At 44.9% G+C, this 17,680-nt stretch overlaps 1 protein-coding gene and 1 long non-coding RNA gene across 3 annotated transcripts in view; one reads left to right on the plus strand and one right to left on the minus strand.

The window, feature by feature from the left end:
• The window catches only part of LOC135313214 (uncharacterized), a 323,303-nt gene that overhangs the window by 266,586 nt on the left and 39,037 nt on the right, over positions 1–17,680 (plus strand). The gene's annotated exons all lie outside the window — the stretch shown is intronic.
• ANTXR2 (ANTXR cell adhesion molecule 2) overlaps positions 9,099–17,680 on the minus strand; it is a 117,944-nt gene continuing 109,362 nt past the window's right edge. For both annotated transcript variants that reach the window (XM_064450767.1, XM_064450766.1), the window contains one exon: positions 9,099–10,979. In XM_064450767.1, the coding sequence (XP_064306837.1) occupies positions 10,941–10,979 (39 nt within the window). In that variant the 3' untranslated portion in view covers positions 9,099–10,940. The remainder of the gene's footprint in view (positions 10,980–17,680) is intronic.

The following is a 17,680-nucleotide window of genomic DNA, read 5'->3' on the forward strand; positions in this document are numbered from 1 at the left end:
AATCCCTGTGCTGTGTGACTCCCAGGAGCAACCGCCTGTCTGACCCGTCCTTCAGCTCGCTTTGGGTAGGACATAGGATGGGCTGGGGTGTACATTTAGCGAGTTGGGCTGCCGGAAAGGGGGAAGGTACAGCCTGTTACCTCTTGAGCTCTGTCTTTAGCTTTGCTTGTACCATCCTTCCAGCCTAGGCATTGTGGGAGTTTTAAGAAAGAATAAAGGGAGCTCCAGAGGCTCGGAGGGCAGAGAGGGTCAGAGCGTTATCTCCCTGCAGCTTTTACTGGTACTTATGCCCCTGGTGTGCATGCTTTAGCCTTATGCAGTGCCACGGGAAACCCTGGTGCAAGGCAAAAGGTTGAAAAGCTTTTCACGAGAGGAAGCAGAAGAATAGCGTTCCCTTAGGTGCAGGGAGAGAGGCAGGTTTTCCAGCCTGCAGTCAACTCAGAAATCCGCTTTCTATCTCTCTCTGCAGGGGTTCGTTTGGATTGGGACCATCCCCTAGGCAGGATGTTTAAAATGGGATGTTTCTCCCTTCCCTTGGAAAACTGGGAGGAACAAGAACGTAAAATAGGGAGTCAACATGCTCCTCGCGTGCTGAGCCAGTGACTTACCTTGCGGCACGTCATGCAGCGCAGTATCGTGGCAGCCTGCCACACGTAGACTTACGAACCCTATAGCTGTGCTGGAGCGTGCAGCCTTGTAATGCCACTGGCACAGCGGTGGGAGCCAGAAACGCAGCCCTGAGAGCCTCTCCTTCCGCTGACAGCCATAACCAAACTGCACACCTAACTGTGAGCTGAGAGCAGCGGAAGTATGCTAGTAGCTCCCTGAAATCCAGCTGTGGTGGCTTCATGTGGGACAGCCACCTTCTTTCTCTGCTGTGACCAGAGTGAACACAGGCAGGGGGAGGAGCGGCATTTCCAAAAGAGTGTGGGAGCTTCTGAGTAGTTCTGGCCTTGCTACTTTTTTATAGGTATCACTGGATGAAAAAAATATCTTTTTTTTTTGTCAGACTGGCACGTCTCAGCCTGTGCCTGTTGCCCTTGATGTTCTGTTTTTATCTCGCAGCCTGATGACTCTGATTTTGCATGTGTAGCTGTGCACATGCACAAAGTGTCCCGCTGCTGCTGCTGCAGGACACGCACACTGGATCCCTGAAAGCCGAAGGAGTTAAACTGCTTTGAAATCGGCCTATTCGTGCTAATAAAGTACCTTGGAGCTGGTCCAGCAGGCAGACACCTGGGTATTATTTGAGCATCTGACACCCCTAGAGAACCAGAGCCTTGATGAGCTTTATACACTCACAGAAATCTTGGAAAAGAAAGGAGGCTTTCCGTAGAAAATGGATTTTCAGGGCCAGCTGAAGGACATGATGTTCAAGATCATTGCTTTAAAATAATTTCAGCTGCAGTTAATGTGAAGCAAAGAAGAAAAGAAAACCCAAGACAGCGAAAGGATAATTAATTCTGAGTTTGAACTGCAATTTGAAAGGGCTATATTGTGAAGTGACCCTTTACAAACTTATATTTGAACTGGCTCTTCTCATAAAACCCTTTTACAGATGAAATGTAGTGTTGTTTTACTTTTATACCATATGTTTGTTCTCCCCTAGTATTATGGAGTGACCTTGAATCCAAACCTTTCCTAGCAGAGACTGATGTCATGGGAGGTGCGACAGCGAGCCCCGAGAGCACAGACACAGGCTTTGCTCTGCAGCGGAGCTCTCTCCGGAGCTGACCCAAGTCTCCTGTCATCTTGCAGCATGGCAGCTCGTTGTCCCGCGAGCTCGTCTCAGAGGTGGTCCTCCGTCCTTGCTTCTTTCTTCCTCCTTTCTCCCCAACATGTGCCTTTGCCAAAAGAAGTTTTGCAGAACACACTTTTGACTCCCCCGGGGGTCTTGCCCCATAAAGGTTCTTTTTTTCAAGGCAGCTTTCATTTCTAAGTGAACTTAAGTCAGTGGATAATGCTCTCTAGCTCCAACCTCATCTCCCTACTGTGTTCCTTCCATTTCTGGTACATTTTGCACTGAATTTCTCCAGGAGCTTAGAAATGCTTTTTATGAGGAGATGTTCCAGTGACTAAAGCCTGTACATAATATGATGTTTATTACTGGGCAATTCCGCTGTAATTTGAAATATATATATTTCTGGCCTACTTATTCTTCCTCGGCTTACAGAGAAGCCAAATAAAAAGCATCAAGGCCAGAGCTCTAATGAGATTCAGATTTTGGACATCGTATTAGTACAATAATGCATTTCACACTGTTGTTTCCTAATTTGCCTAATCAAATAAAAGGAGATCAAGCATTACGTAGCCCAGCCTCCCCATTCCAGCAAGGTAACACTGAACCCATCAGTTTTGCAGTTCAATTAATTTTCCCTACACAGGTTGGCTAAAGCACATAATTTAATCAGCATTTTGCAGTTCTGTCAATAGACACAATATATTCCGGGTGTTGACAATACCCTGAGCAGCTGTCCCGAGTACTGAGGAATTGCTGAGTGCGTGGGTAACACGGAGAGGCTTTTGGAATGAGTAAAGGCATCTTGGGCTGCTGCATTAAATGCTCTCGCGTCACTACGTCGTGGCAGTACAGGTTCTTTGCTGTAGTATTTGGCTGCCTGGTAAATAAAATGCTTTGCCCTAGCACTGTAGTCGGAGCAGGCAGGTTTCCCTGCGCTGTCAGTAGATTATCCACAGGATTAAGAGATGTCGCCAGTGCTCGGCCAGCGTCATGCAAGGTGGCCAAGGTAGTACAGTCCGCCTGGAGAGTTAGTAATGAGCTGGTTCCCTTTCTGATCTCTGATGTCCGCCAAGGGGACTGTCCTACTGAGCATCCTAAGCAGCACTGCCGGTCGCTGAACGCTTTTTCTGTGTACTTCTTGATCCTCTCTACAGAAAAAAAGCAGTTCTGCATATATAGTGTGCTTAAATCTGGCATCCCTCTCTTGACTGTAGAGCAAAACTGAGAACTTCAAAATAAGCTGCGGTATTGTTGCCATTGCAAATACTTTTCTCCTACAACATATTGGAGAATTTAGCTGAAGAATTTGAGAGTACTTTTTTTTAAAGGAAAACCAACTGATGGGTTGGCATTGGGGCTTTGCTGTAATCCATTGTGACTTACTAAGAGCGTTTCAGTGCTTGTGACATAATAGCAAGAGCTAAAAATCATAATTAAAAAAAAAAAAAAACAAAAAAACCCAACAAAGTATTAAAAAAATGGTTTAGTTTTGTTTCCTGGGAGATTTGTCCCCAGGTTTCATTCTGCTGTAGATCACATCAAACTGTTTCTGTGGAGATGGGATTTTTGCCTCAAAAAGGTGCATTTGTTCCCAATCACATTAATGAGATGTTTGTGTAGTTTTAGTCGGCTTTGGCAAGGGTGCTGGTGGCAGCTGGGTTTGGGGGTGAGCTGTGTGTGGTAGGTGCGCTTGAGCTTGTGCAGCTCTGGGCACAGGGAATCTCTTGCGAGGAGTTCAGGCATCCCCTCAGGCTGGAGCCAGTCTGTGGTGGCCCATTGTGCCATCCTGGCCTGCAAAATGCGTGTCAGTGCTCTGTCTAATGTCCTCCTTCCCTGGGACACTTGCGGCCAAGTTCTCCAGCACATGTTGGTAACAGAGGTCCTGGGCCTGGCTGCTTTTGCTGCTTCAGCTTGATGCTGGCATGCTGGCTTTTGAAAGCCAGACCAGCAGCTCTGACTCAGACCAGCTAATCTGACATTGGTGACCATTTCTTTTTTCTTTATAAGTTCTTGCAGAAATATTGGTGAGGTGAGGATCCGTGTAGCTCCCGGAGTCTGGAGGTGACTGTTGTGGCTCGTTTTTTGTCAGATACGTTTTCTTTGTTCCTTACGCAGGACTTAAATACCAGGCAAATTTGTACTGAAAGAGGCATCAGAGACCTGATCTGTAGGGCAGACAGGCCCACTCCTACACACACTTGTACTTCACTGTTCCTCGGGTAAAGACTTGACTTCAACATGTGGTCTGAGTAGCTCCACAGAAGGCAGCAGCTACAGCCATAGGAAACCAGCTGGGAGCAATCCTATGGATTCCAGTTTGGGAAAATAAGCTCATTTAGAAAATGAGGCAGAACAAGCAAATGGAAAAAATAAGTGTGAATTAAATAATATGACTTTGGTGCAAACATGTAGATCGACTGTTTGCTTTTCCATAGGATGCAGAGCCATCCTTGTAACATGGTAAGAATCCTTGTAAGTTTACTGCCAAAAAAATAAGAAATCATTGAATATAGGCAGTTTCTTGTATCCAAAGTCCCTCATTATATTAAAAATTATTGCAGCAGAAAATTTACAAGTGCATCACAGGACCCACTTGTGCTGTTAAACAGATGGCACCTACACAAGACCCAAAAATATATAACAATTTTAATTGAGCCAATGCAAAACAGATTTGTGAAATAAAATAGTACATGCCAGGTCTAATAAGGCTCTTTACTCGAAATTTTGACATCAGATAATTTTGTAACGGCAAAAGAGATATTTGGAAGACGCTCATTAGCAAATGTATGACCTCACTGGCCTACTGTAATCTCTAAGTTCTCGATTGGTGCGTTTCTACCTCCTTTGATTTCCCCTCGGTACAGTTTGCCTGCCTCCTTTTGACATTAGAGGCTTGCTGTTTTAATGATATCCTTTTCAAATTCAGCTCCTTGGGCTGGAACCTTTTCCCTTTGCTTAAGGCAATGGCAAAACCTCCCCGCCCCTTTTAGCGGTCTGAAAGGGAACGTTTCTCTCTTGTAACGCTTGAGCTTGGCTTCGACAGCAGATGACCTCGTTGTTTATGCCCATTCTGCTGATAGTGTCAGGCTGATATTTTTGATATGGAAGGAGCACTTAACCTTTCTGTGTCACCCACCACCGAGCAAACCTATCTTGAGAAAGGCAACCTCCATGCCTGCTGCAGGCTGCTGCGGAGGACGGTCTGTGGAGCCTGCTGCTGGCTGCCCTCATCCCTGCCCATTCTCAGTCTGGGCGAGCAGAGCTCTGCCTGTGGGCAAGCGCAAAGCTGAGCTCCTGAGAAACCTGTGCGTTTTTCTGCCTGGCAATATGTATGCACAGAGGAGGTGGCTCTGACAAGACGCACGCCTGACCCGTGCGCTCGCACCTGAAGAGAGCTACTCTCTAGGTCAAGTGACCGTTATGTTGCCTTCCTTCTCCCAACTCCGTGCATTATTGCTTGGGAGATCCTCTGGGCCGCAAGGTGCTTCCCAAGCCACAGAGGCCGTAGGATGGAGAAAAAAGACAGTAGTGCTTCTCCAAGACTGGTACGTCTGGATAAGCCACCGAGAGGGAGGCACGAGCTTACCACAGAACATCCCAGGGCACCTTACAGCCTCGTAGGAGACGGGACACGTTTGGCAGCGTGTGAGGGGCACCAGCAGGAGCGGTCAGAGTCAGGTCCTGCCTCCTCCCAGCGCTGCAGATTCTAGTTTCCAAAAATTTCCTCAGAGGCTCCTCTTGTGAGGGAGAAGTTCCAGTGAGCTAAAATCCAAAGGCAGATGGTGACGGCATCTTTCCTGCTTCCCAATGAGTTAGAAAAAAGAAAACTGTTCTGCAGCAGCCCCGTGTTATTTTAATCACAGGGTAGCAGTCAATAACCAAAGGATTAAATGTGTATTTTTCCCACCTGTAAAAAACCCTAATTGATAGCACTCAGTTTCTTCACCCTTCCCTGCAGCCTAAATTGTGAGGAATAAGAGAGACAGTTCTCCCACATCTGCAAAGGGATGCTTTTGTCTAAAGTGACAGAACGCAAAACTGCCCAGTCCCTTTACACGTGCAGGGAAGAAAAGCAAAAGGTAAAACCTACCCTACTTGTAGCTTTCACTTCCCCCCCGCCCCACCCCCGAGTACGTCAACATGATTTGAATTGTAAGGACGTGCTTAAAAGTGAAAACAATGAACGGTGCAGTCTTATGTCACCACGAATTTTGAAGAGGCTGGATAACTGTGTATTCAGAGTCTGTTGAAATCACGGGGAAGGCGTGTAAACATGACTTGCACGTGGTACCGTTTACTGAGATGGTTAAAAAAATACTACCTTCTGCCTTTAAACAAAAAAAAAAACAGCCCCCCCCCCCCCCGGGAGTTAGGATGCACCCACAGTGCGGGCGTGTTAGAACATTTTAATATGGTGACATTAAGTAAACATCAGCATGTAAAACGCAGGGTTGTGATGTCGCATTGAGGACAATTAGAAGAGGAGAGATGCGGCACGGTAATTTCCTGCAGGAAAAATAAGCAGCATGAATTCGTACCAGCCAGCCCGGGCTCTCATGCAGTGCTCGTGACTCGGAATGAACCTGCACTGAGGCGCCCGAGAAGATTCCCTTACCTTTCACCTTAGATCAGCCTGACCCATCTCCTTTGGTTTAAGCCCAGGTGATTAATGTTTGACAAAAGCTGTAGTTCTTCTTAAATTAAAAAACAACTGAAAGGGAGCACTGAAAAATTAATTTTAATTTTTATTTCATATTATCTCCAGCCAATTAATTTCTGCTATTATTGAAAAGTATAAAATGAAAACAGCCTTGTTATATTTAGGATATCCTATTGCCCACAATAATGTTTCCTGTCCCTATAAATCCTGCTTTGTCTCAGTCGTAACAGGAGCTCCTCGAGGACCGGCTGGTGGTATATCTCTGCATTTTGTATATTACTCTTTAGGAGAAAAAAAAAAATTCCCCACTGTGCTTTTCTTGCTGGGGATCCTCTCGTACGTGGCAGGATATGCGTTGTGTTTCTTGGCATGATCAAGTAAAAGGAGCATCAATAAATCTCTTAAAAATGGAGAGATTGTTCCGGAGTGCTGTGTATGTCTCATGCAGACCCAGTTTTGTTTAAACGGCTTGCCTGAGAACAGTGCTTGCAGACGTCTAGGATTCCCGGGGAGTCGAGCGTAAGGACGGTGAAACCAACTCTCCATTTTCCTAACACTTCGGGTTTTTTCTGCTCGGTTGTACTGCATCTGAAACAGGTTTCAATGTAGCTGGTGGCATCTGGGTGAGAATCCATTTAGGTTTTATTTCTTGTCCCCTGGAATTGATACTTGCTTCACTGTAATTACTTAGTCTCATGTTGTACATGCACAGTGTTGTCGCACGGTCTTTGTGGGCAAGTTGTGTACCGTTCACAGAGCTGGTACTGAGGCAGAACTCGTAGCTCAACTATAACGAAAGCAAATGAATGCTCAGCATCTGTGCGGTGCGAGGCATTTGCAGGTAAGTGAAATAACACACCACTCGGGAGAAAAATTGTTCTTACTGTCGCTTCTCCAGGCATTTGTAAACTGCCATACAGCAGGAGTTTTTAGGTGTTATTCTTTTCTTTGCTCTACATTAATCTTCATGCTTACAACAGAAAAATCCCAAGCGTGTTGTGTTTCACAGGGGAAAGCCTCTAGAGGCCAAGCCAGCGTCCCAGGTACCGACTGCAGGGTCCGAATGGCAGTGCAGCGCCCAGGGACACGCGGGCACCCTGGGAGGCTTGTCTGGGAACGGCCGTCTTGGGCCCTGTTCAGCGCGGCCGTGGCAGTAACCATGCGCTCCTGGAAAACTCTGCCCCTCCCTGAGAAGGGAAACTTCTCTGATTAGATGCTCTTTCTCCCAGCGTTTTTTGGGAGACCAGAGGTTTCCTGAACTCTGTAACGTGAAGGGTCACGCTGCCCAATGCCTGTAGTTGCTGTGTCATCTGCATTTTGAGGAATTTTTTGACATGGAAATAAGGTACTGAAATAAGAGCAGGTGTCTTGTTAAGGAACAGTTTCAGACTGTTGAGTTTATACATACTTCGAAGTAGATTGTTTTCTGGATAGCTCATTTAATTTTCCAGGAGACTGTTACTTGCCTTATGCAGGCTAAAATAGATACCAACAATGTTATCAAGGCACGGGCTTTTGGTGAGGAGACACCCGAGGTTTGACACTGTGCAAGGGATGTACTCCATTAACCCTCCCGATCGTGGTTTTCTCAAGCATTTTGAGCTCTCGTGCCAAGGAAGTCTACTTTGTGTCATTTTGAATCAGTGGATTTTAAAGTATTATTACCCTATGCCTCTTGCCCCCCCAATTATTTGTGACAGATATCCCAGATTGTGTAATAATGAAACTCTTCGGATGTTATCTTCAGCTAAATGAAAAGTGTAGCATAGTGTAATAGCATGCCAATTAGAAGGGAAAATCAATGTAGATACCTGAAATACGTTTTTGCTTGGTATCAGCCACTCTGCGAAAAATTGCGCGTTCCACCGTTTTTAATGAATATGGATAGACAGCTAGAGAGGACAAAAGATTATTAATGGATTTCTATTTCTGGGGCTCCGTTTGTTACAAATATTCTTTGAGAGACAGCAGATACATGTGAGGAGGAAAAAATCCTCTTCATCTGCATGTTTTCCTGTTATGCAACATGCTGCTCAAAATGCAAGCTGACAATTCCAGCAATAACTCAAAGGAAGTGTCGCGTTTACATTAAAAATGGAGGAAAAATAAGTAAAACGGAGCAGAGTTTATTTTAGCTTGGTGTCTGATGAGATCAGTGTTTCTGCCTGTACCACCTCAGTATCTTGAGGAGTGGTACAGAAGCTCCCCTGTGTCTTAGCAAACCTACCCAGTTTTGGTTCTTAATTTCGAGTTAAGCTGGAGAGCACTCAGCGGTTTAATCAGTGTCTTGAAATACACCAAAGGCTCGTTGATAGTTGGGCTTTGTGGATAAAATCAGTCTTCTGTACACAACTGGGCTAAAATGTCCCCAACCGACGGCCAGTGGTACCAAGGCTGCGATTTCGCAAAGTACAGGAGCAGCAAGCCGTCTCTGGGGGCACTTTGTTGTTCTGCTTACGTGACTGATGCTACGAACTGTACGAGCCAGCGTCTGACATGCTCTCAATAGCTGTGGGACAGTCAGGAGCCCCGACTTAGGCTGTGGCAGGCTTTCTCAGCACACCACGCGGGGCCGCAGGAAGGTGGGCTGTCTTTAGAAGCCTGTATCGAGGGTGACTGTGTAGCTGGCAAAATGAAGGTGTAAGTTGTGAGGAGGATGGGAGGCTGGGGGGAGGAGAAGGAGGAGGAAATAATCACTGAAACTTAGATAACAATTTTATTTATAGTCTAATGTGCACACATGGCTGTCGATGATGAGGCTACCAGTGACATAAATAAACTCAAGCAAAAGATGTAAGCGAGTGGATATACGTAAAGGCTTCTTTGGGCAGTGCCACAAATTTGGACATCGACCAAGAGAATTATTTATGTCCCTTGCAATTTCAATGAAGAGCACAAAGGAGATAATTAGACCAGGATGCTTCGCGTTGCTCTTTCCATCTTGTGCACATTCGTGCCCACCGAATGTGAAATGTTCGCCTTTTCCCCTCCAACGTGATGGTTGTTGAACTTATTTTTAGTGTCATTTGATAAGCCTCCCTGCTCGCAGAGAGACATCCCACTGACCCAGCCACTGGTCATTGTCTATACCAGTTCCCATCAAAGCGGGCGCGCTTTGTCAGGTTTCGACTCGAATATCCATTTTGCATCTGAAGTACAGTATCGAAAGTGACTGGATCATTTGAGCCTTTTTCTTCAGCTGCTCCCTCCTTCCTCCCCCACAGTGTTTCCGCTCACGCTAACATAATTTGGCATCGTCGACGTGACACGACACTGGTTTTTCTAAAAAATTATAATACATACATTGTCAATGTTTTGTGATGGCCGGCGCTCCTGTAAATTTAATTTCTAAACTGATGGAAGGAGGTCTTTTTCCACTGCCGAATCTTAACCAATGCTCGGTGCCCCCTCGAAAACAGAGTAACGCACATACAGTAATAGGTCATTCAATGTCAAAAGGCATAAAAAAGATGAGCAAAATCTTCACAGGCTGCTGCTTGCTGTTGCCTTTAATTATATTAATTAAACTTTGAAATTCTCATGCAAAGAGAGTTGCTGGCTTGTGACGCTGAAAAGCCCTTGGAGATTTGGGGGGGGGGAACCCTGAGATACCAGCTTAGTGGCTACTGCTTTTTTAATTAAAAAAAAAAAAAATACATAAGCCTACGACTGCTAGGTATGTTTATAGATGATGATGTTTTATGCGCTGCTGAACTCTGAATGCAGGAAAGGGGAAAAAACCACCAGCCACAGTGTCAAGGTCTTGAAGCATCAGTCCCTCAAACTCCGCTCAAGATCTCTGGTTACAGGCTGTCTTCCCGTGGAATAACGCTCTATTAATTTTCTTCCTGTCCCGGGTGCATAATGAAAGAAAGGTGTCTTCAGAAACTAAAGGGCAAAGTCTTGCTTGCTACCAATACCTTGAGGCGTCCTGTCTACATTTTGTCATGCGTGTGCACTTTTCAGTGTTAGAATGACAAGATTTCCAGTCCGAAGGTTCCCGTAAGGCACGATGCGATGGGAGACTCGCAAGGGTTTTGTGATCTGACATCACTGTAAGGCACTCAACTCTTGCGCTTGCTTAGCCTGGTAGGAATTTTTATCCTCTGCCTTTGGCTAGTGGTCCCTGTTTAAATAACACGTGCCATCTCTGCATCTGAGAAACTCTGCATCTCCGCTAAAAGCACATTACGTCCTGAGAATTTGTAGTCCTTAAAAAAAAACCATAAAATAACAAAAATAGAAAAACATTATCATTTTTGGTATCTGTATTCTCCCTTTTGTGCTCTATAAAAGCATAGGCATGCAAGGCAACGCTTCTCTTCTTGTCACTGTTGCACATCACAGAGTATCAACGCACTGGGGTGAAACGGAGGAGCTCGGTTACGGCAATGCTGGCTCCTGGGAGCGGGGAGTGCAGAAACCTTCTGAGTTCGGGCTTGAAGACGATCCAAGAAATGCAAGGAAGTGGTCGGTTCTCTGCTTGGTTGAAAAGTGGCAATGTGGCTGTCTTTCCTCCTGGTATCCTCTTCTCCTCCTCTACTGAGATTGAACTCTGGTGAAGTTGATACATCGGCCCTGAGGGGGGGGAAAAGACAGAAGCTCTTATTGGCGGAGTAATAAATGCAACCAAGATTTTTGAATGCTGAATATTAGATGCTAGAAAAAGGCTGTAATTTAAATTCAGATGTTTGTGAAAATAACATACCCATGAAAAACCTTTTAAGAATTAATGGAAATTACTCAGAGTGAGGCATTACATTTGACTTACAAATTTATGTTAGGAAAGAAGCGATGACACAGAAGACTCATTTTGAACACTCCCAGGTCTTTTGTGAGGATAATTTACAAAATCTCAGTAACTGTGGTGAGCAAACTCAAACCTTTCTCAGCATGGTAAAGGAGGATCACGGCGAAGACAGATACTCCCCACAGATCTCCCCCAAGCCACATCCTCACGCAGTGCGGCGCAGATAAACATGACTGTTAGTTAGTAGGGCTGTTGCTGATTTGAAACTGTATTTTATTAGCAATAACCCGAGCTCTGCATCTATAAACTCTTATTCTTATGTGCTTGAAAATCGCTGTGCACCAAAAGGAAATGCGGTTTCTCTTGGTGTCATACCCGAGTAAATACCGTTCTCCCATAAATAGGCCCAGATTAATCTTGACTGCTTTTGGGGTAGCTGGATGAAACAAATCCACTAGCAAAAATCATGACCCCTTTTTATTAATTTGGGATAAGCATGAAAAAATGCCATTTCCTTCTCGGAGCTTATTTAAATGCCTAATCTCCAAACTGATCATCGGTTTTTGAAGTAGGGTGTACTCTCAAGGGAACAGCTCCTCTCTTTAAACAGCTCTTCTGGGCGCAGCAGCGATACCTTTCCTTCCTGTGATGGAAAAAGCCAGCTTACATTGAGCCTTTGATCAAGACTTCTCCACCTGGAGAAATTCATTCTTCAAGGTCTGACACGGGAGTATTTAAGTACTCATAAGAAAATGCATTGTGTACAAGTAGTGAATGCCAGCCAGAATGGCATGTTTTGGCATGAGGTTCTCATTAACTACAAAGTCTCTCCATTTGAGCTTGCCCTGTAACATAAAAATCTGCCCCGGGCAGTCCGTAAGGAGCCGTAAGGTAATCCCTCAGCCAGAGACCGCATCTGGGTCTGCGGTACCTCTTCTGGGTGGGTATCTCCAGGCTGTGGGGGAGATCTTCAAACATATGTAGGGGTGCAGGTTTCAGAGATTAGAGGGACTTTACGCGCAAGTCTCCTCGAAAGGAAGAAAGCTGAGCATGTTTTCTTTTCCCAGTCCCCTTCGGTTCCTACTTGAGTTTGAAACTGCTGTGTCTATGAAGCAATTTATAAGAGAACTGTAAAAGATGATGCCATGTAACCTGTGTTAGTTTTGGAATAGGCTTACACTTTGAATCCTCATTTCTTTTTAAAGATGCGTATTTGGGGGGAAATCACTGCATTTTTCTAAAACCTGGGAGATTATGGAATTATCAGACAAAATTAGGGCTGAATTTCATATTTGTCTCATTTATTTATTTTGATCTAAATGTTTTACTGGGTAACAAGGACGGTGATTGCACGCAGCGTTTTGTGGCATTACACAAGCAAGTCTCGGCTGGCACCTGCCCTGACTGGCACGAAAGGGGCGGCATTCTGATCAAGGGATTGTTTTTCCTAATGCTCTTCTAATGAGTCCACTTCTGTCAACTCTATAATAAATATAAAACTGGTGAATAGGTGGTTACTGCGATGGTAGTAACTTCTAGCCGGTACCATCTGTGTTATAAATGCAGAAGGGATGCAGAGAGATTAACCGGGAATGCAAAGAGATTCCTTTAAAGGCAAAGTCCAGTAGGCCTGGATGTCTGCATGCGCCTTTCCACTTGCTTGCTTTGTTTGTTGTTTCTGGTTTTTTTAATTAAGCATATCGAAATGAATTCTGTGGTAGAAGCAAAGTATTTCTGGAGCATAAAATCCAGAAATGCTGTGCAACTCAAGCACTTCTGACGACAGAGCTAATGTTAAATAAACCCTGACAGCAAGGATCTTTATATCCAAGTTAATGACAGTGGAAAAACCAGACTCTGCAAAATGTTAGCAGAAAACAGGTAATGGAGGAATTGCAGTAGTTCCTTAATATTACAGTTTACCCATCGATACAAAATTTCTGCTTTTTGTAGCTTTCTCACCATTCTTTAAAGATAGTTACCGGTGCACAAATTTATTTGGGCAAATGATTTGGCTATTATTCGTTTTGGTGTTTGCATTCAGTTTGTATTTAGAAGGCGTGTAGTGGCTCAGTGCTTTACCTGAGGTCTGAAATAATCACTGGAATCTAAAATCAGTTCTTCAAGGTCTGACTGCACGAAGTCAGTAAGTGCAGTGCGTTAACGGGGCCTGAGTGTGTTTTTAGCTCTTGGGAATGGCGTTAACGAACTGTGTGACAAATATCATTAAAGAGGCAAACTAGCCCCTTAGTTCTAGGGAGGATGGGGTTCTGTGGCCCTAGGAAGGACTTCCAGTTGAAGAGCCGTGTATAGAAAATAAGGGAGGACTTCCACCTTGAAATTTTCTTACCAAAGCCCGCATGGGCTTCCACCTCTGCCGTTGCTGGGATCCCACCAGGTAGCGTGACTGTCACAGCCACTACAAATCCCCGGTGAGCGGCATCGGCAGTGAAGGCTGAACCGTTCTGAGGTTGGAGCCGCTCCCTCTGCTCTGCCCCGGCCAGTCTGTAGCACTGGGCCCTGCTCCGCTGGCCGGGGGCCTTTCTCATAAGTGCCCTGCAATTTTGGAGTGTCCGTTGCCTTCTAAGGGGTGAAAAATGTAAGGGGAGGACTGAGGAGGAAAGTGAACATAAACCTGTTCAGAAAAAAAAAATCTGGAAATTGTAAAGCCTTAAAATAAAATTTAGAGGTGATCTCTTAGGAGTTACAGGGCATAGCTTTCATTAGAATTAAGAAAAAGACCTTTTGTTTTGTTGTGAACACATTTTGTCTGCCAGCATCTAGCGAGAGTTAGAAGGTTTTTGGAAGTCACTCCTGTGATACTTTTTTCCCTTTCTACCTACCGTAGGCTCCCTTCCACTCTGAAACCTACCCAAAGGCAAGAAGTTAGTGAGTACATCTGATGTATGATCGGATAGTGCTGTAACTTCTGTGAATTTCTGTACTGGCAACTTTGACTACCTTTTCTTATTTGAGAAGACTGGAGGATGAGAGATTTCAAACGAAAACAAAGCCTTCCATATAAGAAGCCATTTTTTGTGTACAGTTGAGGACAGCACTGAAATCAGGATGTTGGAAAGTACACTGAAAGTGCTAATTAATGAGAAGGTCAGGAATGCTGTAGTGTCATTAACGGAACAGCAAATACTGCACGCCGGCATAGCAGAGAACAGCTTTTACGTTTAGGTAATGGGATGTGACAGGGTGCCTGGTTTCACAGTACCTACACATGAAATGCATTAAGAAGTACCTTTCAAGCTAACGTAAAGGGCTTTGAGCTCTCGCTTTGCTTGTAATTTAAGTCTAACTTGCACAATTACCATATATACCTTTCATGTTTTTGTTCCTTGGCAAAACCAGATAGGTGTATATCAGCAAGCCCCTCTCTTGATCCATTTGCCGCAGTTTGGTTCCTGTACATGACTCTTTCCCCTGAATGCCGGCTCAGAGGTTGTTTTCTTCCAGAACAAGTGGTTCCAGACACGGCAGGACAGAGGAGATTCTTAAATGAGCAATTACAATTATGGTTCCCCACTCATCTCCACAGTCTTTGCCTCCAGCCTCCTTACTTGAGGACTCATGGAGGTGGAAGGAGAAGAAGAATTGTTTGGTCAGCCAGACCCCTGATGGTGTAACCCATCCAACAGGCAGACAAAACACCATTAACTGGAGAACTTCAAAGCACTTAAGAAATAGCAGCTATCAAAACACTGTCAATATCAGACTGTAATAGATGATAGCAAATACCCTTTAAGTAGTTTAGGTGAGATTTTAAACCCTCCGCATCCTGCATGGGCAAACTGAAGTTGGCAGAAGGTAGAAGACTGATTTTCAATGGTTAAGGATTTATCACTCCAGATGAAATCAATTCGAGCTTTAGGTTTTCATCAGCTAGAAAAACGGGTTGTATGAGACGTAACCGTTACCACTGTCTTCGTGCAAGCTAGTTTTGAAAAAGAGATGCATACCTGTGTAAGTTGTTCCTCTAAATAAATTCAAAACTTCCGATGTGGCGATAATAGAATCGCCATTCATCATTAACACCAGCTTTGAGAAACAGAATATTAAATTTTTCTTCTGATTAATCTGAACTTTACAAAAAGGACTATTTACTTAAATAGAAGCACTATTTACCCAACAGTAGACTGATCACACTGGTTTTGGCCTTCACAATTAAAGCGTGCTTGCTCTATGTAACTAATTACACCGGTGAATTCCCATCCTAGCGGCACTGCCGTGATCCACCAGTTTGGTGAGTTAACGTTACGCTCATGTCCCCGTACTCAAACAATCAGTACAACCAATCTGAAATCAGATGTATCATGCCTTGTAAATCACCAGATCATAAACCTTAACAATACCAACATGTAGTCAGTATAATATTGAACTAAATTAGTGGTTTAGGACTACAGTAATTAAAAAATGAGTTATGCAAACATTCTATGATCTTCGTGTGGAAATACGGGAGTTGTCTCCGAACAGGACTTCAGATCATTTGCTTAGCATTTAAGTAGCTGGCTACTGTTTTCGCTGGTATGTTGGCCTTCCTTGTAGTATTCTTCAGTAATTCAGAAAGGGCAGGTGAAACAGGCTGTAAAATCAAGGAGGGTGGAGATGGGATGTGACAACATCCAGCCACCCGGCCTATGCTGAACCATCTGTTCTCAGGTACTTTGTTGCTCAACCACACCTTGTCCTTGTGTGTCACTTAATTTCTTTCATGTGCTGAGTAACTGTGTATATAGGAAAAGGTCCCCTGTACGCTGACGAGTTGTTCGGCGTCCACTTAGGACTGATAAGAACAACTGCATTTTCTGGAGGAGCACTTACAGCTCTTTTGTCCAGAACAGATGTATTACCCCCTGTAATATACAATGTCACAGAAGATTGGCTCATTTTGGCCTTGGCGGATCAAGATCCTCCACTGTCTCTCACTGACATACCAGCAGAAGCTGAGAATCGTGTGCTTCTACCCTCAGCTGCAGTGTCCCCATAAAGAGAACATAGCCTTTTGGGATTTGTCATTTATATGGTGCACGTGAGCTGTGCCCTCCAGCCCAATTGATCAGTGCCCGCATAGCCGTAAGGAGAGGGTTTTAGAATAATGTCACTCCTGAGACAGGTATTTAGCGATGTCATTATGTTGGCCTGTCTTCACAGCATTATCAGAGCATCTTTTATCGCTGTGATCAGTGCATCCCTGTGAGCCCAGCTTTGCATTCCCCAAGTAGCTGTCTTCTCGCGACACCTGTCCACGACAGTCTGCCGAGACCGCTGGTGCAGTTTGGATCAGCAGACGAGAATCTGGTGTTACCTGATTCTGTTTCTCTATGGTTACACTCCCTGTGGCCCAGCCTGCAGTTCGCCTCTCTAACAGGAATCAAAGTTGAGAGTATCAGATTCTTCCCTGCAGACGTTTCAGTAAAGGACAGGACTGTGTAAACCTTTTCTTCTTCGCTAATGCAAGGGAACAGGCAATTTCCTGCTTTCCAAACCTCTTTACAATCATTAACTCCCAGTACAGAGCTTACCAGGGATAAAGGACTCCTACACACTCAGGTGCAGTTGTGGCAATAAAAGGGCCTTATAAAGGAATAAAGCTGGCAGGGATTGAAACTAGGCGCTGAGATGCCAGCGCTGGCAGCACCTTCCTCAAAGTTCTCTACCAAGAGCTGAACAGCGATGGCTGTTTCCCTACTGGAAAGACCCCACTGCTTCCCCTCAGCAGAGCCTGGTACCACAGAGTGGAACAAGACAGCGGCTCGCACCGACACGCCCGTGTCGGGCTCGGGAGCCAAACCCTGCTGCCTTACAGCCTTCAGAAAGGGCTGTCAGTGATCCTCCCTTGCTGTAGCCGGCAAAAGCAACATTAACTAGAGCTAGTGTCACCTTGCCCCCATCTCCTGGGCATTAAAATTCTACTGGCATTAACATCCATGCGCTTCTTTACTAGCTCCCCCGCTCGGGATGTATTTCACTGCTATAACCGTTATAATATTACGCTCACCTCATAAATATCCGTTGACAAGCTGGAGCATACAACTGAAGTTAGGTTTATATTTTTTCTTAAAGATAGCTGATTTATATGTATGCTTTGGAGAGGGGTTGCTAACGCACCTATGGTCTCATGCAGCTCTAAGCAGTGTTCAGAGATTTAAACTGCCGTCTCTCTCACACTTGTTCTTTGTTCCTGACGAGCAGATAATTCCTCGTCTCGGGCCCCCAAGAAGCTCAGAACACTTAAGAATTTGGAATTGGCTTTACACTTCTGACAGAAACCTGCAGGTTCTGTTGCCGAGCTCTTAGCCCTCAAAACTCATGTCTGCAGGTGCGCGTTGCTACCAGCATGTTTATTTTATACAAAGCAAAACCATTGTAAGTTGTCAGAGTTTCCTGTCCTTGCATATGTCATGTTACTGCCCACAGAAGACCACCCACAACAGGTTTCGGTGGCTGCGCTTTCACCAGCTGCCATCCTAATGCAGTGCCGTTAGGCGGCTGCACAAATTGAGAGTGAGGAGATCCCAGT

The sequence above is a fragment of the Phalacrocorax carbo genome, chromosome 4 (genome assembly GCF_963921805.1).
Source record: "Phalacrocorax carbo chromosome 4, bPhaCar2.1, whole genome shotgun sequence".
Taxonomy (NCBI): Eukaryota; Metazoa; Chordata; class Aves; order Suliformes; family Phalacrocoracidae; genus Phalacrocorax; species Phalacrocorax carbo.